Source organism: Taudactylus pleione, unplaced genomic scaffold (genome assembly GCF_031769625.1).
Source record: "Taudactylus pleione unplaced genomic scaffold, aTauple2 ptg000978l, whole genome shotgun sequence".
Taxonomy (NCBI): domain Eukaryota; kingdom Metazoa; phylum Chordata; class Amphibia; order Anura; family Myobatrachidae; genus Taudactylus; species Taudactylus pleione.
Genome location: NW_028285379.1, coordinates 1,502,952 through 1,530,872, shown reverse-complemented (window position 1 = coordinate 1,530,872; position 27,921 = coordinate 1,502,952). Strand labels below are relative to the sequence as shown.

General features: G+C 54.1%; 1 protein-coding gene across 1 annotated transcript; it reads right to left on the bottom strand.

Moving 5' to 3' along the window:
• Positions 1-14: 14 nt before the first annotated feature.
• Positions 15-27,153, bottom strand: LOC148454571 (uncharacterized). The gene is made up of 4 exons (XM_088460771.1): positions 27,109-27,153; positions 26,815-26,974; positions 26,545-26,602; positions 15-95 (listed from the first exon to the last, which is right to left on the bottom strand). The coding sequence occupies exons 1-4, from the start codon at positions 27,146-27,148 to the stop codon at positions 24-26; spliced, it is 330 nt and encodes a 109-aa protein (XP_088316897.1). The 5' UTR covers positions 27,149-27,153; the 3' UTR covers positions 15-23.
• Positions 27,154-27,921: the final 768 nt, after the last annotated feature.

Sequence of the window (27,921 nt, the reverse complement as noted above, 5' to 3'; positions counted from 1 at the left end):
TGCTGTAGGCAGCGGGTAGGTGACTAGGCCCGGCAGGTGCGTGCTGGCCGCGAGGCCTGTAGGACGAGGGATGGAGGCTTCTGTTGTGTTTGGAGCTGAGGAGATGAATACATCACTTTTTAGTTGGTATTATTGTATGTACACAGAATATACAGCCCAATAATTACCCTCTAATAGCCCTGGAAGTGTTCTAGGAGGATTCCAGTTTCCCAATTATCTTATTATACGTATCCTTACCCTCCGGTCATTCTGGGGTTTCTCCATTCCCTGGACACTGAGGGTCACAGAGTGGGAGAGTTTACACCTAAGCTGGGTACACATTGGGCATGAGTCACATTTGGGAATATGGGCATCATTAAGCTTGGATCGCAAGTCTGCAAGCAAAACAGGGGAAAAATGCAGGTGCAGACTCTAACCATACTAACCCTAATAATAATACTGCTACATTGCATCCAAGAGGTTCTTAGCATAGTAATGGCCATAATTATGGGCACCGCGTCCAGGTGACCTCTATCAGGCAGGTCCCTAACACTACTATGGAATAAGTACCGAGCACGGGACCCCCCCCAGGCCAAGTGATACATAAAGAAACTCCTATGTGTGACATCTTATATAAGTAAGAGGTTATAATTATAAGTGTATATATACTGTATATGCTGTGTGTCGGTTTTGGGACTGGTATTGGGGCGTGGAGCTCTCTGGGCTGGTATTGGGGCGTGGGGCTCTCTGGGCTGGTATTGGGGAGCGGGGCTCTCTGGGCTGGTATTGGGGCGTGGGGCTCTCTGGGCTGGTATTGGGGAGCGGGGCTCTCTGGGCTGGTATTGGGGAGCGGGGCTCTCTGGGCTGGTATTGGGGCGTGGGGCTCTCTGGGCTGGTATTGGGGAGCGGGGCTCTCTGGGCTGGTATTGGGGCGTGGGGCTCTCTGGGCTGGTATTGGGGAGCGGGGCTCTCTGGGCTGGTATTGGGGAGCGGGGCTCTCTGGGCTGGTATTGGGGCGTGGGGCTCTCTGGGCTGGTATTGGGGAGCGGGGCTCTCTGGGCTGGTATTGGGGAGCGGGGCTCTCTGGGCTGGTATTGGGGAGCGGGGCTCTCTGGGCTGGTATTGGGGAGCGGGGCTCTCTGGGCTGGTATTGGGGCGCGGGGCTCTCTGGGCTGGTATTGGGGCGTTGGGCTCTCTGGGCTGGTATTGGGGAGCGGGGCTCTCTGGGCTGGTATTGGGGAGCGGGGCTCTCTGGGCTGGTATTGGGGAGCGGGGCTCTCTGGGCTGGTATTGGGGAGCGGGGCTCTCTGGGCTGGTATTGGGGAGCGGGGCTCTCTGGGCTGGTATTGGGGAGCGGGGCTCTCTGGGCTGGTATTGGGGAGCGGGGCTCTCTGGGCTGGTATTGGGGAGCGGGGCTCTCTGGGCTGGACTGTTTCATGGCATCACAATATAGACTTTCACTTCTTTAGTTTGTTTTTTATATATGTAGCACTTCTCACACTTATAATTATAACCTCTTACTTATATAAGACGTCACACATAGGAGTTTCTTTATATTTCTTTAACCAAAACTTGTAATCTGGCACTAGTGTGACGCCGTGGGGCGGTCCTGCTGGGTTGGCCTGGGGGGGGTCCGGTGCACTGTAATAATTTCATAGTAGTGTTAGGGACCTGCCTGATAGAGGTCACCTGGACGCGGTGGACAGGCCTATAATTATGGCCATTATTATGCTAAGAACCTCTTGGATGCAATATAGCAGTATTATTATTAGGGTTAGTATGGTTAGAGGGTGCATTTAATTTTTTTTCTCTTTTTTGCTTGCAGCACTACAAGTCTCAGCAGGTAGCATCTCACCTCTCGCAAGCGGCCGCTCGCTCGTACGCAGCGGATGTTCTGCGACCACGCATGCATATGGTCCGTTATGTGCATGTGCGACCGAGTCCTTGCGAGCAGATTTTCGGTTTCTCATACGGACTGCGAGCAGGAAGTGACTCCCGATAGTTGACTGACAGGCATGGCCGTCTGTGGGTGGTAACAGGGGTAGGCCACTGGAAACGGGTGAGTGGAGGTGCAAACGCAGGCCTGTCTGACAATCTAAACGCCGTTACAGAGGCGTGCATAATAACAGCCAGCGTCATAGAACAAGTAATCTGGCTGGTTTTTACACTGAAGTGCTTGCGGTAGGGTATGGTCTGCCACAAGCGCTGCAATCGCATCCGATGTTACCCGATGTACCGATTCCTGCATACACTTCCTGGAGATGACGTGCACAAGTGGGCATCTTAAGACAGGCTGGTGGGCGTTGGCAGACACAAAGTGATCGCACGCCAAGACATAGTGAACGTGTTTATACCTTGCCGTGCGATCGCCTGCCTTGACGTCACTTAGCCGAATTTGCATACTCTGGGAGCGAGCGGGTCTGAATCAGGCCCATTGTGCTTAGGGTGTGCAATCACCAACACCCGCAAGTTGCAAAAATATGCAAATTATTATGATTGCATCGTGATCGCAGCACTATACCAAGATGCCCACCAGCTTATAAAGCCGCCCACTTCCCATTACATACATCTGCAAGTCAGCGGTAACATCGGACTCAACCTGCAAAGCTTCCTGTCACCATGTAGAGCTCTGGCTGCGTATACAGTCGCTGAGGCTTAATTATACACGCCCCTGTAACGGCGTTCAAACGCACAGTGTAAGATAGTGCCAGTAACTGTGCCCCTGGGTAACACCATGCTGCACTGCAGGGGGCAGATGTATAATGTGCAGAGAGTTAGATGTGGGAGGGACGTGTCCTAGCTCAGAGCTACATTACAGTGTAAGGATAAAGCTGCCCAGCATGTGTGATACCCTGACTCTGATAGTGCCAGTAACTGTGCCCCTGGGTAACACCATGCTGCACTGCAGCGGGCAGATGTACAATGTGCAGAGAGTTAGATGTGGGAGGGACGTGTCCTAGCTCAGAGCTACATTACAGTGTAAGGATAAAGCTGCCCAGCATGTGTGATACCCTGACTCTGATAGTGCCAGTAACTGTGCCCCTGGGTAACACCATGCTGCACTGCAGGGGGCAGATGTACAATATGCAGAGAGTTCTATGTGGGAGGGACGTGTCCTAGCTCAGAACTACATTACAGTGTAAGGATAAAGCTGCCCAGCATGTGTGATACCCTGACTCTGATAGTGCCAGTAACTGTGCCCCTGGGTAACACCGTGCTGCACTGCAGGGGGCAGATGTACAATGTGCAGAGAGATAGATGTGGGAGGGACGTGTCCTAGCTCAGAGCTACATTACAGTGTAAGGATAAAGCTGCCCAGCATGTGTGATACTCTGACTCTGATAGTGCCAGTAACTGTGCCCCTGGGTAACACCGTGCTGCACTGCAGGGGGCAGATGTACAATGTGCAGAGAGTTAGATGTGGGAGGGACATGTCCTAGCTCAGAGCTACATTACAGTGTAAGGATAAAGCTGCCCAGCATGTGTGATACCCTGACTCTGATAGAGCCAGTAACTGTGCCCCTGGGTAACACCGTGCTGCACTGCAGGGGGCAGATGTATAATGTGCAGAGAGTTAGATGTGGGAGGGACGTGTCCTAGCTCAGAGCTACATTACAGTGTAAGGATAAAGCTGCCCAGCATGTGTGATACCCTGACTCTGATAGAGCCAGTAACTGTGCCCCTGGGTAACACCATGCTGCACTGCAGGGGGCAGATGTACAATGTGCAGAGAGTTAGATGTGGGAGGGACGTGTCCTAACTCAGAGCTACATTACAGTGTAAGGATAAAGCTGCCCAGCATGTGTCATACCCTGACTCTGATAGTGCCAGTAACTGTGCCCCTGGGTAACACCATGCTGCACTGCAGGGGGCAGATGTACAATGTGCAGAGAGTTAGATGTGGGAGGGACGTGTCCTAGCTCAGAGCTACATTACAGTGTGAGGATAAAGCTGCCCAGCATGTGTGATACCCTGACTCTGATAGAGCCAGTAACTGTGCCCCTGGGTAACACCATGCTGCACTGCAGGGGGCAGATGTACAATGTGCAGAGAGTTAGATGTGGGAGGGACGTGTCCTAGCTCAGAGCTACATTACAGTGTAAGGATAAAGCTGCCCAGCATGTGTGATACCCTGACTCTGATAGTGCCAGTAACTGTGCCCCTGGGTAACACCGTGCTGTACTGCAGGGGGCAGATGTACAATGTGCAGAGAGTTAGTCTCATTTACTCATTAACCTGCCTCTCATGGAAATATCTTTAGATGATGACTGTGATGGTAAAAAGAGTTATGGTAAGAACTTACCTTTGTTAACTCTCTTGTTTTTCGAAGTCCATAGGGTCCACAGGGAGACCTTGGGGGTATAGCTCGATCTGGATACCGGGCAGCACGCAGTTAAAAGATTTGCTCCCAGGATGCACTGTTCAATCCTCCCTATACCCCGCCCCCCGAGCCACCTCACTTTAAGTTGGTGCCCGGCCAAAGTCGGGTCACTGTTTACGCAGGGGGGCTGATTAGCAGCAGATGGTAAGTAACCAAAAACCGGCGGAGGATAAGAGAGAAGGAAGACTGGAACACTCGAGGATCACACTCACATAGAAGGAGACGGAAAACCGGTGACCAGCCCCATAGCCCATATGAAGCCAGGTGCGTCAGGGTGGGTGCTCTGTAGACCCTATGGACTTCGAAGAAAGAGAGTTAACAAAAGGTAAGTTCTTACAATAACTCTCATTTTCTTCTTCTTCAGGGTCCATAGGCTCCACAGAGAGACCTTGGGGGATGTCCCAAAGCAGTCCTCTTAAGGGTGGGGACGATCCTGCACTGAGAGGAGAATCCGGCGCCCAAATGAAGCATCCTGAGAGGTATCTTAGAAAGGTCTGGACAGAAGACTACGTGGCCGCCTTGCAAAGCTGAACAGACGAGGCGACACTGTGAGCTGCCCACGTGGGACTCACAGACAGAGTAGAATGAGTAGTAACAGAAGCCGGAACAGGCAAGCCTGCATGTGTGTAAGCCTCTGAGATAGTCATACGAAGCCATCTGGTCAATGTTTGTTTAGTGGCTGGCCATCCCTTCTTGTGAAATCCATAGAGCACAAATAAGGAGTCTGATTTCCGAAGAGAACTGGTCCGGTGCACATAAATCCGAAGAGCGCGGACCACATCCAATGAGGCCTCACCTACCGAGAGATCAGGTGACTGAAAAGCTGGTTCAATAATTTCCTGATTAATATGGAAATTAGAAACCACTTTAGGAAGAAATTCAGGGCAGGTGCGAAGCACAGCCCTGTCCAGGTGATATATCAGGACGACAGGAGAGCGCCCCCAATTCTGACACCCTCCTGTCAGAACCAATTGCCAGGAGAAAGAGAAATCAACCAAATCTAGTGGCTCAAATAGAGGACCCTGGAGAGTCCTGAAGAACAACCGCCAAATCCCAAGGAGCCACAGGTGGGACAAAGGGAGGTTGAATCCAGAGAACACCCTATAGAAAGGTGTGGATATCCGGGAGTGGAGCTATCCTTCGTTGGAACCACACTGACAGTGCAGAGACATGTACTTTCAATGAAGCCAGGTGAAGGCCAAGGTCCAATCCTGCTTGAAGGAATGCCAGAATCCTGGAAACACAAAACACCTAAGGGTCATAATCCCGAGAGTGACACCACTGGAAATATGTATGCTACACCCTGTGGTATATTCAGGCCGAAACAAGCTTACGTGCTCTAAGCATCGTGCCAATGACTGAGCTAGAGAATCCCTTGGCCCCTAGGATGGATGTCTCAAGAGCCACGCCGTCAAAGACAGACGTTCCACGTCCGGGTAAAGGCAAGGACCCTGAGACAACTGGTTTGGACATTGAGGCAGAAACGTAGTGTTGATGGAGAGACTTCAAAGATCCGAGTACCAATGACATCTGGGCCAAGCTGGAGCCACCAGCAGGACTGTGCCTCCGACTTGCTTGAACTTCTGAAGAACCCGAGGAAGCAGGGATATTGGAGGAAAGAGGTACGCAAACTGGAAGACCCACTTTACTGACAGAGCTTCCACCAGGCTTGCTTCGACATTACTTGTTCTGGACCCATACATTGGTAACTTATGATTGTGTCTGGATTCCATGAGATACACCTCCGGGAGACCCCATTTGTCCACTAGGAGTTGAAACACCTCTTGGTAAAGACACCAATCCCCTGGATGCATGTCGTGATGGCTGAGGAAGTCCGCTTCCCAATTGAGAACTCCTGGAATGAAAACTGGCAAAATTGCCGGGAGGTGGCACTCCGCCCACGTCAGAATGAGTGACACTTCTGTCATTGCTGCCCGACTTAGAGTGCCTCCTTGATGGTTGATGTAAGCCACTGTGGTGGCATTGTTGGACTGAACCTGAACAGATTTTCTGTGAAGAATGTGACTTGCCATCCTGAGGGCCCTGTACATGGCCCGAAGTTCCAATATGTTGATGGGCAGGACTACTTCGACTGCTGTCCAACGGCCCTGAATTGAGGGCCTGATTCAGAGCCGGACGCTTGCTCTGAATCAGGGCCCTCCTACATGAAAATGGAGCGGCCTCCTGGACGCTCGCATAGCTGTGGGTGACCACCCACAGCTATAGCGAGCATCCATGATGATGGTCGCGATGGACAAGACCATCGCGACCATCGGGCTTGCGACGGAGACCCTGCGGTAGGGAACGCCTCCATCTGGCAGCCATGCCCCCGGCATGCCCACCAAAGGGGGCGTGCTATCACTCTACATCGACAGCACGCCCACTTTGATGCGAGACCCGGAGCGACGGCTACCCCGTCGCTAGCCGGGTCTCGCGCATGTGCACAACGGAGCTCCCTCCGTCGTGCGCATGCGCAGTAGGGCACCATCGTCCCGCTTGCGAGCGTCCTGCGCTCGCGAGCGGGTCTGAATCAGGCCCTGAGTGCGGACCAGTCACTGCACCCCAGCCCCGGAGACTGTCGTCCGTCGTAAGAAAAACCCAGTCCGAGACCCAAAAGGGGCGATCGTTGGTGAGATGAGGTGTCAGGAGCCACCAAGACAGAGACAGGCGCACCTCCGGAGAAAACACCATAGTCTTAGCCTTGATCCGGTGGGCTAAGCTGTTCCATTTGGAAAGGATCAGCCCCTGCAGAGCGCTTGAATGAAACTGAGCATATTCCACCATGTCGAATATGGACACCTTGGACCCCAGAACCTGCATCGCGAGTGTACCGACACCCGACGACTGCGGAGGAATCTGCGCACTCGTAGTTGCAGCGAGGAGATCTTTTCTGGAGTTAGGAAGATTGTCTGCTGTGAGAATCCAGAAAGGCTCCCAAATGTGAGGGAATCAGGGAGGACTTTTTCCGATTGATTAGCCCCCCCCATGAACTTGTAAACAAGCGATTTGTCAGGTGTACGTGGTGTTGAAGCACCTCTGGAGAACCCACCAGCAAGAGGAGGTCATCCAGGTATGGCAAAAGTCGTATACCCTGACTCTGCAGATGGGCTGCCATGACAGCTATTACGTTCGTACAGACCCTTGGAGCCGTGGATAGGGCAAAGAGCAGTGCTTGAAACTGGAAGTGTTGGTGCAGAATAGCAAATCATAGATAATGCTGGTGAGAGGACGTTATGGGGATATGCAGGTAAACATCCTGAATGTCCATGGATACCATGTAATCCCCAGGTTCCATAGCCAGTATGATGAAATGTAAAGTTTCCAATCTGAACTTGGGCACTCTGAGGAACTTGTTCAGAGATTTGAGGTTGATAGGCTGATAAGACCTATTCGGCTTCTGAACCAGAAACCGTAGAATAACCACCAGTCCCACGTTGAGATAGTGGAACTGGTACAATTACTCCAGCTTTCAGCAATGACTCTGTGGCTTCCTGGATCTGCAAGGCCTTGTTCTTGTTGGAAGGAGGGCCTTTGCAGAAAAATTGTTGGGGAGGTCTTTGCCAAAATGAGAGAGCATACCCCTGAGAACCACTTCTTTTACCCACGCTTCCTTGGTGGTTTGACACTAGCACTGGGCGAACTGAAGAAGTCAGCCTCCCACTCTGGTATCCCCTAGAGGGAGGCCGGTCCCATCAGGCTGAGGGTTTATCTTCAGACTTGCGTTCCAGGACTGTTTCTTCGGCTTGGTGGTAGATTTGGTCGCTGATTGTCTAGAGGGAAAGACCGTCTTTTGTGTTTTCTTTGCGGACAAAAGGACAGAAAGGAAGAGGTTCTAGCCTTGGTAGATGCAGATGCTGATGGCAGAAATGCTGATTTAGATTTTGCCAGTGTGTCTACAATTTTGTCCAAGTCCGGGCCAATTAATATCTCCCCACTGAAGGGCAAGGCCTCTAGGCCCTTTTCTAAAGCAGCATCCGCCCTCCAGTAGCGTAGCCAAAGGGAGCGGCGAGCAGACACAGCCACGACCGAGACTCTAGAGGTCAGCAGACTGGCATCCAAAGAAGCCTCACTAATATAAGCAGCTGCATCTCTAATGTGGCCCACCAAAGACCTCTGAGCTTCAGGAGCCTCCTCAGGTAACGTGTCCTCCAGGACATTTGCCCAACCTTCTATAGCCACACATGAGATAGCCATGGACGGACGGACAACTGCTCCTGAGAGAGAGTGAATAGATTTTAGGCACATCTCCAACTTCCTATCCATGGAATCCTTCAAGGAGGAAATGGAAGGCATGGGTAGCATGGCACTTTTTATTAAGCAAGTAACATGAGACTCCACAGCAGGAGGCGATTCACACTTCTTACAGTGCCCCTCATAACAGGAAGCCAAACGCTTTTGCGGCTGAAACCTCTTATGAGGTGCTTGCCAAGCCTCCGCCATATGGTCATAAAGAGGAAAAACTGCCGAAGTCACCTTGACCTGTTTAAACTCAGGGTATTTGGATTTAGGGGCAGGCTCGTCCTCTTCTATATCTAGTATGGATCGGACCGCCCGCACCAAAGCTGGAATATTAATGGCGGTTTTAGGCTCCACCTCCTATGCAGGAGAATCCGAATCAGACACCTCAGGCACTTCCCCATCATCTGACGGCACTTCTGTGTCTGATAGTTGTGTAGACTGGGATGACATTACAGGTCGTTTAGATGCCTTCTTAGGTTTTTCATTCCGCAACATGGTCTGAAAGGCCGTAGATGAAGCTGCCAAACTGTACACCGAATGAGATAAAACATCCACCCAGGGTGGTTGCACAGCTTGTGGAAGTCCCTGGAAGGGAATGACAGACTGTTACGGTACCGGAGGGGATTGCATATATTGCAGTAACCCCTGGTAGGGAGAGACAGACTGTGATACAGGAGTAGACTGCAAACAATGCGGGATACCCTGAGAAGAAAGGATGGTTTGTTGAGGTAACCCCATATGGGGTAAAACACCCGGGACCGCCAGGCAACCAAAAATAGAGGCCAGGACCTGAGAACAAAACGCCCACGGGAGATCCTGTCCCATCGTTGTGTGGTTTGAAGGGCCAGGCAACTGATAGCACCTCACACATAATCCATCCTGAGATAAATCCTCCTTACTCTCCCCTGCAGTACAGAGCCTGCAGGAGAGCAGAGTGGGTGCAGCTATGCTCAAATTCATCATTGTGTTTTGCTATGTATTGGGTTTTGGAATTCTTAAAAATTGCGTAAAAAATAATTAAAAAAAAAAATCAATAAAACAGCTAAAATTATATTATTTGAGGGCCCAATTATCAATAAGTAATAGAAATCCTTGAATGTATGACAGTGGGAGCGCAACAGAGATCTCCGATACATAATGGGATCCGTCCATTCCCAGCAACCACCATAAGTTACTACGGGGGATGCGATGCTGCCATATTTACCAACTTCCGTAATGTGGTGCATTCCGGAGATTGGCCCAAACAGCCGATGATATCTGAAGATAGCGATAGCCGCTGTAGCCTATACATTACACATCTCATCCATGGGAACCCTCCCCCAGCAATGGGCGCTGTCACCTCACTCCCAGCACATACACTACACATCACATCCATGGGAACCCTCCCACGGCAATGGGCGTGGTCACCTCACTCCCAGCACATACACTACACATCAAATCCACGGGAACCCTTCTCCGGCAATGGGCGCGGTCACCTCACTCCCAGCACATACACTACACATCACATCCACGGGAACCCTTCCCCGGCAATGGGCGCAGTCATCACCCCCAGCACATACACTACACATCACATCCAGGGGAACCCTCCCCCGGCAATGGACCCGGTCATCACCCCCAGCACATACACTACACATCACATCCATGGGAACCCTCCCCCGGCAATGGGCGCAGTCATCACCCCCAGCACATACACTACACATCACATCCATGGGAACCCTCCCCCGGCAATGGGCGCGGTCACCTTACTCCCAGCACATACACTACACATCACATCCACGGGAGCCCTCCCCCGGCAAAGGGCGTGGTCACCTCACTCCCAGCACATACACTACACATCACATCAACGGGAACCGTCCCCCGGCAATGGGCGCGGTCACCTCACTCCCAGCACATACACTACACATCACATCCACGGGAACCCTCCCCCGGCAATGGGCGTGGTCACCTTACTCCCAGCACATACACTACACATCACATCCACGGGAACCCTCCCCCGGCAATGGGCGCGGTCACCTCACTCCCAGCACATACACTACACATCACATCAACGGGAACCGTCCCCCGGCAATGGGCGCGGTCACCTCACTCCCAGCACATACACTACACATCACATACATGGGAACCCTCCCCCGGCAATGGGCGCAGTCATCACTCCCAGCACATACACTACACATCAAATCCACGGGAACCCTCCCCCGGCAATGGGCGCGGTCACCTCACTCCCAGCACATACACTACACATCACATCCACGGGAACCCTCCCCCGGCAATGGGAGCAGTCACCTCACTCCCAGCACATACACTACACATCACATCCACGGGAACCTCCCCCGGCAATGGGCGCGGTCACCTCACTCCCAGCACATACACTACACATCACATCCATGGGAACCCTCCCCCGGCAATGGGCGCAGTCATCACTCCCAGCACATACACTACACATCACATCCATGGGAACCCTCCCCCGGCAATGGGCGCAGTCACCTCACTCCCAGCACATAGACCACACATCACATCCATGGGAACCATCCCCCGGCAATGGGCGCGGTCATCACCTCCAGCACATACACTACACATCACATCAATGGGAACCCTCCCCCGGCAATGGGCGCAGTCATCACCTCCAGCACATACACTACACATCAAATCCATGGGAACCCTCCCCCGGCAATGGGCGCAGTCACCTCACTCCCAGCACATACACTACACATCACATCCATGGGAACCCTCCCCCGGCAATGGGTGCGGTCACCTCACTCCCAGCACATACACTACACATCACATCCATGGGAACCCTCCCCCGGCAATGGGCACAGTCATCACCTCCAGCACATACACTACACATCAAATCCATGGGAACCCTCCCCCGGCAATGGGCGCAGTCACCTCACTCCCAGCACATACACTACACATCACATCCATGGGAACCCTCCCCCGGCAATGGGCGCGGTCACCTCACTCCCAGCACATACACTACACACCACATCCATGGGAACCCTCCCCCGGCAATGGCCCGGTCAACTCACTCCCAGCACATACACTACACATCACATCCACGGGAACCCTCCCCCGGCAATGGGCGCGGTCACCTTACTCCCAGCACATACACTACACATCACATCCACGGGAACCCTCCCCCGACAATGGGCGCAGTCACATCACTCCCAGCACATACACTACACATCACATCCACGGGAACCCTCCCCCGGCAATGGGCGCGGTCACCTCACTCCCAGCACATACACTACACATCACATCCACGGGAACCCTCCCCCGGCAATGGGCGCAGTCACCTCACTCCCAGCACATACATTACACATCACATCCACGGGAACCCTCCCCCGGCAATGGGCGCGGTCACCTCACTCCCAGCACATACACTACACATCACATCCACGGGAACCCTCCCCTGGCAATGGGCGCGGTCACAACCCCCAGCACATACACTACACATCACATCCATGGGAACCCTCTCCCGGCAATGGGCGCAGTCATCACTCCCAGCACATACACTACACATCACATCCAGGGGAACCCTCCCCCGGCAATGGGCGCAGTCATCACTCCGAGCACATACACTACACATCACATCCACGGGAACCCTCCCCCGGCAATGGGCGCGGTCATCACTCCTAGCACATACACTACACATCACATCCACGGGAACCCTCCCCCGGCAATGGGCGCGGTCATCACTCCCAGCACATACACTACACATCACATCCATGGGAACCCTCCCCCGGCAATGGGCGCGGTCATCACTCCCAGCTCATAGACTACACATCACATCCACGGGAACCCTCCCCCGGCAATGGGCGCGGTCACATCACTCCCAGTACATACACTACACATCACATCCATGGGAACCCTCCCCCGGCAATAGGCGCGGTCACCTCACTCCCAGCACATACACTACACATCACATCCACGGGAACCCTCCCCCGGCAATGGACGCAGTCACCTCACTCTCAGCACATACAATACACATCACATCCACGGGAACCCTCCCACGGCAATGGGCGCGGTCATCACTCCCAGCACATACACTACACATCACATCCACGGGAACCCTCCCCCGGCACAGACACTACACATCACAACCACGGGAACCCTCCCCCGGCAATGGGCACAGTCATCACTCCCAGCACATACACTACACATCACATCCACGGGAACCCTCCCCCGGCACAGACACTACACATCACATCCACGGGAACCCTCCCCCAGCAATGGGCGCGGTCATCACTCCCAGCACATACACTACACATCACATCCAGGGGAACCTTCCCCGGCAATGGGCGCGGTCATCACTCCCAGCACATACACTACACATCACATCCACGGGAACCCTCCCCCGGCAATGGGCGCGGTCACCTCACTCCCAGCACATACACTACACATCACATCCACGGGAACCCTCCCCCGGCAATGGGCCCGGTCACCTCACTCCCAGCACATACATTACACATCACATCCATGGGAACCCTCCCCAGGCAATGGGCGCGGTCACCTTACTCCCAGCACATACACTACACATCACATCCATGGGAACCCTCCCCCGGCAATGGGCGCAGTCACCTCACTCCCAGCACATACACTACACATCACATCCACGGGAACCCTCCCCCGGCAATGGGCACAGTCACATCACTCCCAGCACATACACTACACATCACATCCACGGGAACCCTCACCCGGCAATGGGCGCGGTCACATCACTCCCAGCACATACACTACACATCACATCCACGGGAACCCTCGCCCGACAATGGGCGCAGTCACCTCACTCCCAGCACATACACTACACATCACATCCATGGGAACCCTCCCCCGGCAATGGGCGCGGTCACCTCACTCCCAGCACATACACTACACATCACATCCACGGGACCCCTCCCCTGGCAATGGGCGCGGACATCACCCCCAGCACATACACTACACATCACATCCATGGGAACCCTCCCCCGGCAATGGGCGCAGTCATCACTCCCAGCACATACGCTACACATCACATCCAGGGGGACCCTCCCCCGGCAATGGGCGCAGTCATCACTCCGAGCACATACACTACACATCACATCCACGGGAACCCTCCCCCGGCAATGGGCGCGGTCATCACTCCTAGCACATACAGTACACATCACATCCACGGGAACCCTCCCCCGGCAATGGGCGCGGTCATCACTCCCAGCACATACACTACACATCACATCCATGGGAACCCTCCCCCGGCAATGGGCGCGGTCATCACTCCCAGCTCATACACGGGAACCCTCCCCCGGCAATGGGCGCGTTCACATCACTCCCAGCACATACACTACACATCACATCCATGGGAACCCTCCCCCGGCAATGGGCGCAGTCATCACTCCCAGCTCATACACTACACATCACATCCACGGGAACCCTCCCCCGGCAATGGGCGCGGTCACATCACTCCCAGCACATACACTACACATCACATCCACGGGAACCCTCCCACGGCAATGGGCGCGGTCATCACTCCCAGCACATACACTACACATCACATCCACGGGAACCCTCCCCCGGCACAGACACTACACATCACATCCACGGGAACCCTCCCCCGGCAATGGGCACAGTCATCACTCCCAGCACATACACTACACATTACATCCAGGGGAACCTTCCCCGGCAATGGGCGCGGTCATCACTCCCAGCACATACACTACACATCACATCCACGGGAACCCTCCCCCGGCAATGGGCGCGGTCACCTCACTCCCAGCACATACACTACACATCACATCCACGGGAACCCTCCCCCGGCAATGGGCGCGGTCACCTCACTCCCAGCACATACACTACACATCACAGCCATGGGAACCATCCCCCGGCAATGGGCGCAGTCACCTCACTCCCAGCACATACACTACACTTCACATCCAGGGGAACCCTCCCCCGGCAATGGGCGCAGTCACCTCACTCCCAGCACATACACTACACATCACATCCACGGGAACCCTCCCCCGGCAATGGGCACAGTCACATCACTCCCAGCACATACACTACACATCACATCCACGGGAACCCTCACCCGGCAATGGGCGCGGTCACATCACTCCCAGCACATACACTACACATCACATCCATGGGAACCCTCCCCCGGCAATGGGCGCAGTCACATCACTCCCAGCACATACACTACACATCACATCCACGGGAACCCTCCCCCGGCAATGGGCGCGGTCATCACTCCCAGCACATACACTACACATCACATCCATGGGAACCCTCCCCCGGCAATGGGCGCGGTCACCTCACTCCCAGCACATACACTACACATCACATCCACGGGAACCCTCCCCCGGCAATGGGCGCAGTCATCACCCCCAGCACATACACTACACATCACATCCATGGGAACCCTCCCCCGGCAATGGGCGCGGTCACATCACTCCCAGCACATACACTACACATCACATCCATGGGAACCCTCCCCCGGCAATGGGCGCAGTCATCACCCCCAGCACATACACTACACATCACATCCATGGGAACCCTCCCCCGGCAATGGGCGCGGTCACATCACTCCCAGCACATACACTACACATCACATCCATGGGAACCCTCCCCCGGCAATGGGCGCGGTCATCACTCCTAGCACATACACTACACATCACATCCACGGGAACCCTCCCCCGGCAATGGGCGCGGTCATCACTCCTAGCACATACACTACACATCACATCCACGGGAACCCTCCCCCGGCAATGGGCGCGGTCATCACTCCCAGCACATACACTACACATCACATCCATGGGAACCCTCCCCCGGCAATGGGCGCGGTCATCACTCCCAGCTCATACACAACACATCACATCCACGGGAACCCTCCCCCGGCAATGGGCGCGGTCACATCACTCCCAGCACATACACTACACATCACATCCATGGGAACCCTCCCCCGGCAATGGGCGCAGTCACCTCACTCCGAGCACATACACTACACATCACATCCACGGGAACCCTCCCCCGGCAATGGGCACAGTCACATCACTCCCAGCACATACACTACACATCACATCCACGGGAACCCTCCCCCGGCAATGGACGCAGTCACCTCACTCTCAGCACATACACTACACATCACATCCACGGGAACCCTCCCACGGCAATGGGCGCGGTCATCACTCCCAGCACATACACTACACATCACATCCACGGGAACCCTCCCCCGGCACAGACACTACACATCACATCCACGGGAACCCTCCCCCGGCAATGGGCTCGGTCATCACTCCCAGCACATACACTACACATCACATCCAGGGGAACCTTCCCCGGCAATGGGCGCGGTCATCACTCCCAGCACATACACTACACATCACATCCATGGGAACCCTCCCCCGGCAATGGGCGCAGTCACATCACTCCCAGCACATACACTACACATCACATCCACGGGAACCCTCCCCCGGCAATGGGCGCGGTCATCACTCCCAGCACATACACTACACATCACATCCATGGGAACCCTCCCCCGGCAATGGGCGCGGTCACCTCACTCCCAGCACATACACTACACATCACATCCACGGGAACCCTCCCCCGGCAATGGGCGCAGTCATCACCCCCAGCACATACACTACACATCACATCCATGGGAACCCTCCCCCGGCAATGGGCGCGGTCACATCACTCCCAGCACATACACTACACATCACATCCATGGGAACCCTCCCCCGGCAATGGGCGCAGTCATCACCCCCAGCACATACACTACACATCACATCCATGGGAACCCTCCCCCGGCAATGGGCGCGGTCACATCACTCCCAGCACATACACTACACATCACATCCATGGGAACCCTCCCCCGGCAATGGGCGCGGTCATCACTCCTAGCACATACACTACACATCACATCCACGGGAACCCTCCCCCGGCAATGGGCGCGGTCATCACTCCTAGCACATACACTACACATCACATCCACGGGAACCCTCCCCCGGCAATGGGCGCGGTCATCACTCCCAGCACATACACTACACATCACATCCATGGGAACCCTCCCCCGGCAATGGGCGCGGTCATCACTCCCAGCTCATACACAACACATCACATCCACGGGAACCCTCCCCCGGCAATGGGCGCGGTCACATCACTCCCAGCACATACACTACACATCACATCCATGGGAACCCTCCCCCGGCAATGGGCGCAGTCACCTCACTCCGAGCACATACACTACACATCACATCCACGGGAACCCTCCCCCGGCAATGGGCACAGTCACATCACTCCCAGCACATACACTACACATCACATCCACGGGAACCCTCCCCCGGCAATGGACGCAGTCACCTCACTCTCAGCACATACACTACACATCACATCCACGGGAACCCTCCCACGGCAATGGGCGCGGTCATCACTCCCAGCACATACACTACACATCACATCCACGGGAACCCTCCCCCGGCACAGACACTACACATCACATCCACGGGAACCCTCCCCCGGCAATGGGCTCGGTCATCACTCCCAGCACATACACTACACATCACATCCAGGGGAACCTTCCCCGGCAATGGGCGCGGTCATCACTCCCAGCACATACACTACACATCACATCCACGGGAACCCTCCCCCGACAATGGGCGCAGTCACCTCACTCCCAGCACATACACTACACATCACATCCACGGGAACCCTCCCCTGGCAATGGGCGCGGTCATCACCCCCAGCACATACACTACACATCACATCCATGGGAACCCTCCCCCGGCAATGGGCGCAGTCATCACTCCCAGCACATACAATACACATCACATCCACGGGAACCCTCCCCCGGCACAGACACTACACATCACATCCACGGGAACCCTCCCCCGGCAATGGGCACAGTCATCACTCCCAGCACATACACTACACATCACATCTAGGGGAACCTTCCCCGGTAATGGGCGCGGTCATCACTCCCAGAACATACACTACACATCACATCCACGGGAACCCTCCCCCGGCAATGGGCGCGGTCACCTCACTCCCAGCACATACACTACACATCACATCCACGGGAACCCTCCCCCGGCAATGGGCGCAGTCACCTCACTCCCAGCACATACACTACACTTCACATCCATGGGAACCCTCCCCCGGCAATGGGCGCAGTCACCTCACTCCCAGCACATACACTACACATCACATCCACGGGAACCCTCCCCCGGCAATGGGCACAGTCACATCACTCCCAGCACATACACTACACATCACATCCACGGGAACCCTCACCCGGCAATGGGCGCGGTCACATCACTCCCAGCACATACACTACACATCACATCCATGGGAACCCTCCACCCGGCAATGGGCGCAGTCACATCACTCCCAGCACATACACTACACATCACATCCACGGGAACCCTCCCCCGGCAATGGGCGCGGTCATCACTCCCAGCACATACACTACACATCACATCCATGGGAACCCTCCCCCGGCAATGGGCGCGGTCACCTCACTCCCAGCACATACACCTCACATCACATCCACGGGAACCCTCCCCCGGCAATGGGCGCAGTCATCACCCCCAGCACATAGACTACACATCACATCCGTGGGAACCCTCCCCCGGCAATGGGCGCGGTCACATCACTCCCAGCACATACACTACACATCACATCCATGGGAACCCTCCCCCGGCAATGGGCGCAGTCATCACCCCCAGCACATACACTACACATCACATCCATGGGAACCCTCCCCCGGCAATGGGCGCGGTCACATCACTCCCAGCACATACACTACACATCACATCCATGGGAACCCTCCCCCGGCAATGGGCGCGGTCACATCACTCCCAGCACATACACTACACATCACATCCATGGGAACCCTCCCCCGGCAATGGGCGCAGTCATCACTCCCAGCTCATACACTACACATCACATCCACGGGAACCCTCCCCCGGCAATGGGCGCGGTCACATCACTCCCAGCACATACACTACACATCACATCCACGGGAACCCACCCACGGCAATGGGCGCGGTCATCACTCCCAGCACATACACTACACATCACATCCACGGGAATCCTCACCCGGCACAGACACTACACATCACATCCACGGGAACCCTCCCCCGGCAATGGGCGCGGTCACCTCACTCCCAGCACATACACTACACATCACATCCACGGGAACCCTCCCCCGGCAATGGGCGCGGTCACCTCACTCCCAGCACATACACTACACATCACATCCATGGGAACCATCCCCCGGCAATGGGCGCAGTCACCTCACTCCCAGCACATACACTTCACTTCACATCCATGGGAACCCTCCCCCGGCATAGGGCGCAGTCACCTCACTCCCAGCACATACACTACACATCACATCCACGGGAACCCTCCCCCGGCAATGGGCACAGTCACATCACTCCCAGCACATACACTACACATCACATCCACGGGAACCCTCACCCGGCAATGGGCGCGGTCACATCACTCCCAGCACATACACTACACATCACATCCATGGGAACCCTCCCCCGGCAATGGGCGCAGTCACATCACTCCCAGCACATACACTACACATCACATCCACGGGAACCCTCCCCCGGCAATGGGCGCGGTCATCACTCCCAGCACATACACTACACATCACATCCATGGGAACCCTCCCCCGGCAATGGGCGTGGTCACCTCACTCCCAGCACATACACTACACATCACATCCATGGGAACCCTCCCCCGGCAATGGGCGCAGTCTTCACTCCCAGCACATACACTACACATCACATCCAGGGGAACCCTCCCCCGGCAATGGGCGCAGTCATCACTCCCAGCACATACACTACACATCACATCCACGGGAACCCTCCCCCGGCAATGGGCGCGGTCATCACTCCCAGCACATACACTACACATCACATCCACGGGAACCCTCCCCCGGCAATGGGCGCGGTCACATCACTCCCAGCACATACACTACACATCACATCCATGGGAAACCTCCCCCGGCAATGGGCGCGGTCATCACTCCCAGCTCATACACTACACATCACATCCACGGGAACCCTCCCCCGGCAATGGGCGCGGTCATCACTCCCAGCACATACACTACACATCACATACACGGGAACCCTCCCCCGGCACATACACTACACATCACATCCAGGTGAACCTTCCCCGGCAATGGGCGCGGTCATCACTCCCAGCACATACACTACACATCACATCCACGGGAACCCTCCCCCGGCAATGGGCGCGGTCACCTCACTCCCAGCACATACACTACACATCACATCCATGGGAACCATCCCCCGGCAATGGGCGCAGTCACCTCACTCCCAGCACATACACTACACTTCACATCCATGGGAACCCTCCCCCGGCAATGGGCGCAGTCACCTCACTCCCAGCACATACACTACACATCACATCCACGGGAACCCTCCCCCGGCAATGGGCACAGTCACATCACTCCCAGCACATACACTACATATCACATCCACGGGAACCCTCACCCGGCAATGGGCGCGGTCATCACTCCCAGCACATACACTACACATCACATCCATGGGAACCCTCCCCTGGCAATGGGCGCAGTCACCTCACTCCCAGCACATACACTACACATCACATCCACGGGAACCCTCCCCCGGCAATGGGCACAGTCATCACCCCCAGCACATACACTACACATCACATCCACGGGAACCCTCCCCCGGCAATGGGCGCGGTCACATCACTCCCAGCACATACACTACACATCACATCCATGGGAACCCTCCCCCGGCAATGGGCGCGGTCACATCACTCCCAGCACATACACTACACATCACATCCACGGGAACCCTCCCCCGGCAATGGGCGCGGTCACCTCACTCCCAGCACATACACTACACATCACATCCATGGGAACCATCCCCCGGCAATGGGCGCAGTCACCTCACTCCCAGCACATACACTACACTTCACATCCATGGGAACCCTCCCCCGGCAATGGGCGCAGTCACCTCACTCCCAGCACATACACTACACATCACATCCACGGGAACCCTCCCCCGGCAATGGGCACAGTCACATCACTCCCAGCACATACACTACATATCACATCCACGGGAACCCTCACCCGGCAATGGGCGCGGTCATCACTCCCAGCACATACACTACACATCACATCCATGGGAACCCTCCCCTGGCAATGGGCGCAGTCACCTCACTCCCAGCACATACACTACACATCACATCCACGGGAACCCTCCCCCGGCAATGGGCACAGTCATCACCCCCAGCACATACACTACACATCACATCCACGGGAACCCTCCCCCGGCAATGGGCGCGGTCACATCACTCCCAGCACATACACTACACATCACATCCATGGGAACCCTCCCCCGGCAATGGGCGCGGTCACATCACTCCCAGCACATACACTACACATCACATCCATGGGAACCCTCCCCCGGCAATGGGCGCGGTCACATCACTCCCAGCACATACACTACACATCACATCCATGGGAACCTTCCCCCGGCAATGGGCGCAGTCATCACCCCCAGCACATATACTACACATCACATCCATGGGAACCCTCCCCCGGCAATGGGCGCAGTCATCACCCCCAGCACATACACTACACATCACATCCATGGGAACCCTCCCCCGGCAATGGGCGCGGTCATCACTCCGAGCACATACACTACACATCACATCCACGGGAACCCTCCCCCGGCAATGGGGGCAGTCATCACTCCCAGCTCATACACTACACATCACATCCACGGGAACCCTCCCCCGGCAATGGGCGCGGTCACATCACTCCTAGCACATACACTACACATCACATCCACAGGAACCCTCCCCCGGCAATGGGCACAGTCATCACCCCCAGCACATACACTACACATCACATCCACGGGAACCCTCCCCCGGCAATGGGCGCGGTCATCACTCCCAGCACATACACTACACATCACATCCACGGGAACCCTCCCCCGGCAATGGGCGCGGTCACCTCACTCCCAGCACATACACTACACATCACATCCATGGGAACCCTCCCCCGGCAATGGGCGCAGTCATCACCCCCAGCACATACACTACACATCACATCCACGGGAACCCTCCCCCGGCAATGGGCACAGTCACCTCACTCCCAGCACATACACTACACATCACATCCATGGGAACCCTCCCCCGGCAATGGGCGCGGTCACATCACTCCCAGCACATACACTACACATCACAACCACGGGAACCCTCCCCCGGCAATGGGCGCGGTCACATCACTCCCAGCACATACACTACACATCACATCCAGGGGAACCCTCCCCCGGCAATGGGCGCGGTCATCACCCCCAGCACATACACTACACATCACATCCATGGGAACCCTCCCCCGGCAATGGGCGCAGTCATCACTCCCAGCTCATACACTACACATCACATCCACGGGAACCTCCCCCGGCAACGGGCGCGGTCATCACTCCCAGCACATACACTATACATCACATCCACGGGAACCCTCCCCCGGCAATGGGCGCGGTCACCTCACTCCCAGCACATACACTACACATCACATCCATGGGAACCCACCCCCGGCAATGGGCGCGGTCACATCACTCCCAGCACATACACTACACATCACATCCACGGGAACCCTCCCCCGGCAATGGGCGCAGTCATCACTCCCAGCACATACACTACACATCACATCCAGGGGAACCCTCCCCCGGCAATGGGCGCGGTCATCACTCCGAGCAGATACACTACACATCACATCCACGGGAAACCTCCCCCGGCAATGGGCGCGGTCACCTCACTCCCAGCACATACACTACACATCACATCCATGGGAACCCTCCCCCGGCAATGGGCGCGGTCATCACTCCCAGCACATACACTACACATCACATCCATGGGAACCCTCCCCCGGCAATGGGCGCGGTCACCTCACTCCCAGCACATACACTACACATCACATCAAGGGGAACCCTCCCCCGGCAATGGGCGCAGTCACCTCACTCCCAGCACATACACTACACATCACATCCAGGGGAACCCTCCCCCGGGAATGGGCGCGGTCACCTCACCTCCAGCACATACACTACACATCACATCCATGGGAACCCTCCCCCGGCAATGGGCGCTGTCACCTCACTCCCAGCACATACACTACACATCACATCCACGGGAACCGTCCCCCGGCAATGGGCACAGTCATCACCCCCAGCACATACACTACACATCACATCCATGAGAACCCTCCCCCGGCAATGGGCGCGGTCACCTCACTCGCAGCAGGGAAGGGATCATTTCTGAGCCCCTGTTTCTGCGTGTGCTTTTTCTTACATCTGGGTTGCAATGTGATTATGGGCGCTAATATCGCGCCCAGATCACATTGTAATTGTGATCATTAATAAATAAGCCCCTTGGATTTGTTTACATGCAATGCAAATCCAGTGTTCGGTATTTGACTGCAGACCAGAGCCGGGACTCTGTTCAACTCGGAACCCCAAAGCTGGGTGTGTTTGTATTTCAGGTAATAGAACCGCACAACTCTAGTATGACGATACAATGACTGTATATAAAATACTGTAACTAATAACATAACTGGCCATGGTGGTGTGTATGACTTTAATGGTGTGTGTGACTATAATGGTGTGTGTGGTATTGTGTATTACCATGGTGGTATTGTGTATGACCATGGTGGTGTGTGTGACTATGGCGGTGTGTGTGTGACCATGGTGGTGTGTATGACTATAATAGTGTGTATATGACCATGGTGGTGTGTATGGTATTGTGTATGACCATGGTGGTCTGTGTGACCATGGTGGTCTGTGTCTCTATAATGGTGTGTATGGTAGTGTGTATGACCATGGTGGTGTGTATGACCATGGTGGTGTGTATGGTAGTGTGTATGACCATGGAGGTGTGTATGACCATGGTGGTGTGTGTGACTATAATGGTGTGTGTGACTATAATGGTGTGTATGACTATAATGGTGTGAATGACTATAATGGTGTGTATGGTATTGTGCATGACCATGGTGGTGTGTGTGACCATGGTGGTGTGTATGGTGGTGTGTATGACCATGGAGGTGTGTATGGTGGTGTGTATGGTGGTGTGTATGACCATGGAGGTGTGTATGACCATGGAAGTGTGTGTGACCATGGAGGTGTGTGTGACCATGGAGGTGTGTATGACCATGGAGGTGTGTATGACCATGGAGGTGTGTATGGAAATGTGTATGACCATGGTGGTGTGTATGGAGGTGTGTATGACCATGGAGGTGTGTATGGTTGTGTGTATGACCATGGAGGTGTGTATGACCATGGAGGTGTGTATGGAAATGTGTATGACCATGGTGGTGTGTATGGAGGTGTGTATGACCATGGTGGTGTGTGTGACCATGGAGGTGTGTATGACCACGGAGGTGTGTATGGAAATGTGTATGACCATGGAGGTGTGTATGGTGGTGTGTATGACCATGGAGGTGTGTATGGTGGTGTGTATGACCATGGTGGTGTGTGTGACCATGGAGGTGTGTGTGACCATGGAGGTGTGTGTAACCATGGAGGTGTGTATGGTGGTGTGTGTGACCATGGAGGTGTGTATGGTGGTGTGTGTGACCATGGAGGTGTGTGAGACCATGGTGGTGTGTATGACCATGGAGGTGTGTATGACCATGGAGGTGTGTATTACTATGGTGGTGTGTATGGAAATGTGTATGACCATGGTGGTGTGTATGACTATGGTGGTGTGTATGGAAATGTGTATTACCATGGTGGTGTGTATGGAGGTGTGTATGACTATGGTGGTGTGTATGGAAATGTGTATGACCATGGTGGTGTGTATGGAGGTGTGTATGACCATGGTGGTGTGTATGGAGGTGTTTATGACCATGGTAGTGTGTATGGAGGGGTGTATGACCATGGTGGTGTGTATGGAGGTGTGTATGACCATGGTGGTGTGTATAGAAATGTGTATGACCATGGTGGTATGTATGGAGGTGTGTATGACCATGGTGGTGTATATGGAGGTGTTTATGACCATGGTGGTGTGTATGGAAGTGTGTATGACCATGGTGGTGTATATGGAGGTGTGTATGACCATGGTGGTGTATATGGAGGTGTTTATGACCATGGTGGTGTGTATGGAGGTGTGTATGACCATGGTGGTGTGTATGGAGGTGTTTATGACCATGGTGGTGTGTATGGAGGTGTGTATGACCATGGTGGTGTGTATGGAGGTGTTTATGACCATGGTGGTGTGTATGGAGGTGTGTATGACCATGGTGGTGTGTATGGAGGTGTGTATGACCATGGAGGTGTGTATGGAAATGTGTATGACCATGGTGGTGTGTATGGAGGTGTGTATGACCATGGAGGTGTGTATGGTTGTGTGTATGACCATGGAGGTGTGTATGACCATGGAGGTGTGTATGGAAATGTGTATGACCATGGTGGTGTGTATGGAGGTGTGTATGACCATGGTGGTGTGTGTGACCATGGAGGTGTGTATGACCACGGAGGTGTGTATGGAAATGTGTATGACCATGGAGGTGTGTATGGTGGTGTGTATGACCATGGAGGTGTGTATGGTGGTGTGTATGACCATGGTGGTGTGTGTGACCATGGAGGTGTGTGTGACCATGGAGGTGTGTGTAACCATGGAGGTGTGTATGGTGGTGTGTGTGACCATGGAGGTGTGTATGGTGGTGTGTGTGACCATGGAGGTGTGTGAGACCATGGTGGTGTGTATGACCATGGAGGTGTGTATGACCATGGAGGTGTGTATTACTATGGTGGTGTGTATGGAAATGTGTATGACCATGGTGGTGTGTATGACTATGGTGGTGTGTATGGAAATGTGTATTACCATGGTGGTGTGTATGGAGGTGTGTATGACTATGGTGGTGTGTATGGAAATGTGTATGACCATGGTGGTGTGTATGGAGGTGTGTATGACCATGGTGGTGTGTATGGAGGTGTTTATGACCATGGTAGTGTGTATGGAGGGGTGTATGACCATGGTGGTGTGTATGGAGGTGTGTATGACCATGGTGGTGTGTATAGAAATGTGTATGACCATGGTGGTATGTATGGAGGTGTGTATGACCATGGTGGTGTATATGGAGGTGTTTATGACCATGGTGGTGTGTATGGAGGTGTGTATGACCATGGTGGTGTATATGGAGGTGTGTATGACCATGGTGGTGTATATGGAGGTGTTTATGACCATGGTGGTGTGTATGGAGGTGTGTATGACCATGGTGGTGTGTATGGAGGTGTTTATGACCATGGTGGTGTGTATGGAGGTGTGTATGACCATGGTGGTGTGTATGGAGGTGTGTATGACCATGGTGGTGTGTATGGAAATGTGTATGACCATGGTGGTGTGTATGGAGGTGTGTATGACCATGGTGGTGTGTATGGAGGTGTTTATGACCATGGTGGTGTGTATGGAGGTGTGTATGACCATGGTGGTGTGTATGGAGGTGTGTATGACCATGGTGGTGTATATGGAGGTGTGTATGACCATGGTGGTGTGCATGGAGGTGTGTATGACCATGGTGGTGTGTATGGAAATGTGTATGACCATGGTGGTGTGTATGGAGGTGTTTATGACCATGGTGGTGTATATGGAGGTGTGTATGACCATGGTGGTGTATATGGAGGTGTGTATGACCATGGAGGTGTGTATGGAGGTGTGTATGACCATGGTGGTGTGTATGGAGGTGTTTATGACCATGGTGGTGTATATGGAGGTGTGTATGACTATGGTGGTGTGTATGGAGGTGTGTATGACAATGGTGGTGTGTATGGAGGTGTGTATGACCATGGTGGTGTATATGGAGGTGTGTATGACCATGGTGGTGTGTGACTTTATAGAGGCACCGAGCAGGTCCCTTTATCATTATACAATGGGGCACAGACATTTACAGTTACTTTCTCCTCTTGCAGACTGACCTGTTGTCTCGGAGCAGTAGCAGCAGGTGTCCCCGGAACCTGGCACCAGGACCTGCCCCTGGGGGAGATGGAGAGGATCAGACACACATTTTGGCCTCTTATGTACACTGGATGGAGAACATTGACCACTGCCGTTCTGTAGGGGGTGGTTCTAATTACTCAGACCCCTCCCTTATAATAACACTGATCTCAAACTTACTTTAATAACCTTATTACTGTATATAGATAGTGATGGAAAATAGTGCCAGCAATTAGTGAGACGTCACTCACCTCGGGGCACCCCAGATTGGTGAACTGGCAGAAGTGGGAGCACTGTACGGTGAGATTAGGCAAACACTGGCAAACCTGGCACTCTCCGGATCTCCAGCGCTCACCGATGCTGTGCGTCTTCCCCTGATGGGCACAGGCTTCACACGGCTCCGTCTGACACCTGAGAATAACCAGTGCTCACAAAGATTAAACACATTGTCCCATGGAGCTTACAATCTAATTTCTAGAGACATATAAAGACAAAGGGAGGAATATCAGAGATCAGTGTTAGAGCGTAGTATTAATCTCCGTTACCTGCGAGCCTTGCGGTAGATTCCCCGGCACTGCTTCCCATTACCATGTTTGCTGGGGTTATTGGGACTACGGAAAGACCACTGTATACTCTGCACCCCACATGGACCCAAACACTCCCCCCAGGGGGACCAGGCAGACCAGCCGCAGTGCACTGCAAGCACAGGCCAGGTTTATATCACATATATTTATATATTTTGATTTATATCATAACCATATACACTGATACATTCTGGGATCCTAGTCACTGACTGATACATTCTGGGTTCTATGCACTGACTGATACATTCTAGTCACTGACTGATACATTCTGGGTTCTAGGCACTGACTGATACATTTGGGCACCTAGGCACTGACTGATACATTTGGGGTCCTAGTCACTGACTGATACATTCTGGGTTCTATGCACTGACTGATACATTTGGGATCCTAGGCACTGACTGATACATTCTGGGTTTTAGGCACTGACTGATACATTCTGGGTTCTATGCACTGACTGATACATTTGGGCACCTAGTCACTGACTGATACATTTTGGGTTCTAGGCACTGACTGATACATTTTGGGTTCTAGGCACTGACTGATACATTTTGGGTTCTAGGCACTGACTGATACATTTGGGGTCCTAGTCACTGACTGATACATTTGGGCTCCTAGGCACTGACTGATACATTTGGGCTCCTAGGCACTGACTGATACATTTGTGATCCTAGGCACTGACTGATACATTCTAGGTTCTAGGCACTGACTGATACATTCTAGGTTCTAGGCACTGACTGATACATTCTGGGTTCTATGCACTGACTGATACATTTG

Bases quoted from the DNA above. Each gene is read 5' to 3' on its own strand.
- LOC148454571 (XM_088460771.1), bottom strand. From the start codon at position 27,148: ATGGGAAGCAGTGCCGGGGAATCTACCGCAAGGCTCGCAG. The intron at 26,603-26,814 runs GTGAGTGACGTC...CATCTCCCCCAG, and splicing joins CCAATCTGGGGTGCCCCGAG to GGGCAGGTCCTGGTGCCAGG. The intron at 96-26,544 runs GTCAGTCTGCAA...TCATCTCCTCAG, and splicing joins CTACTGCTCCGAGACAACAG to CTCCAAACACAACAGAAGCC.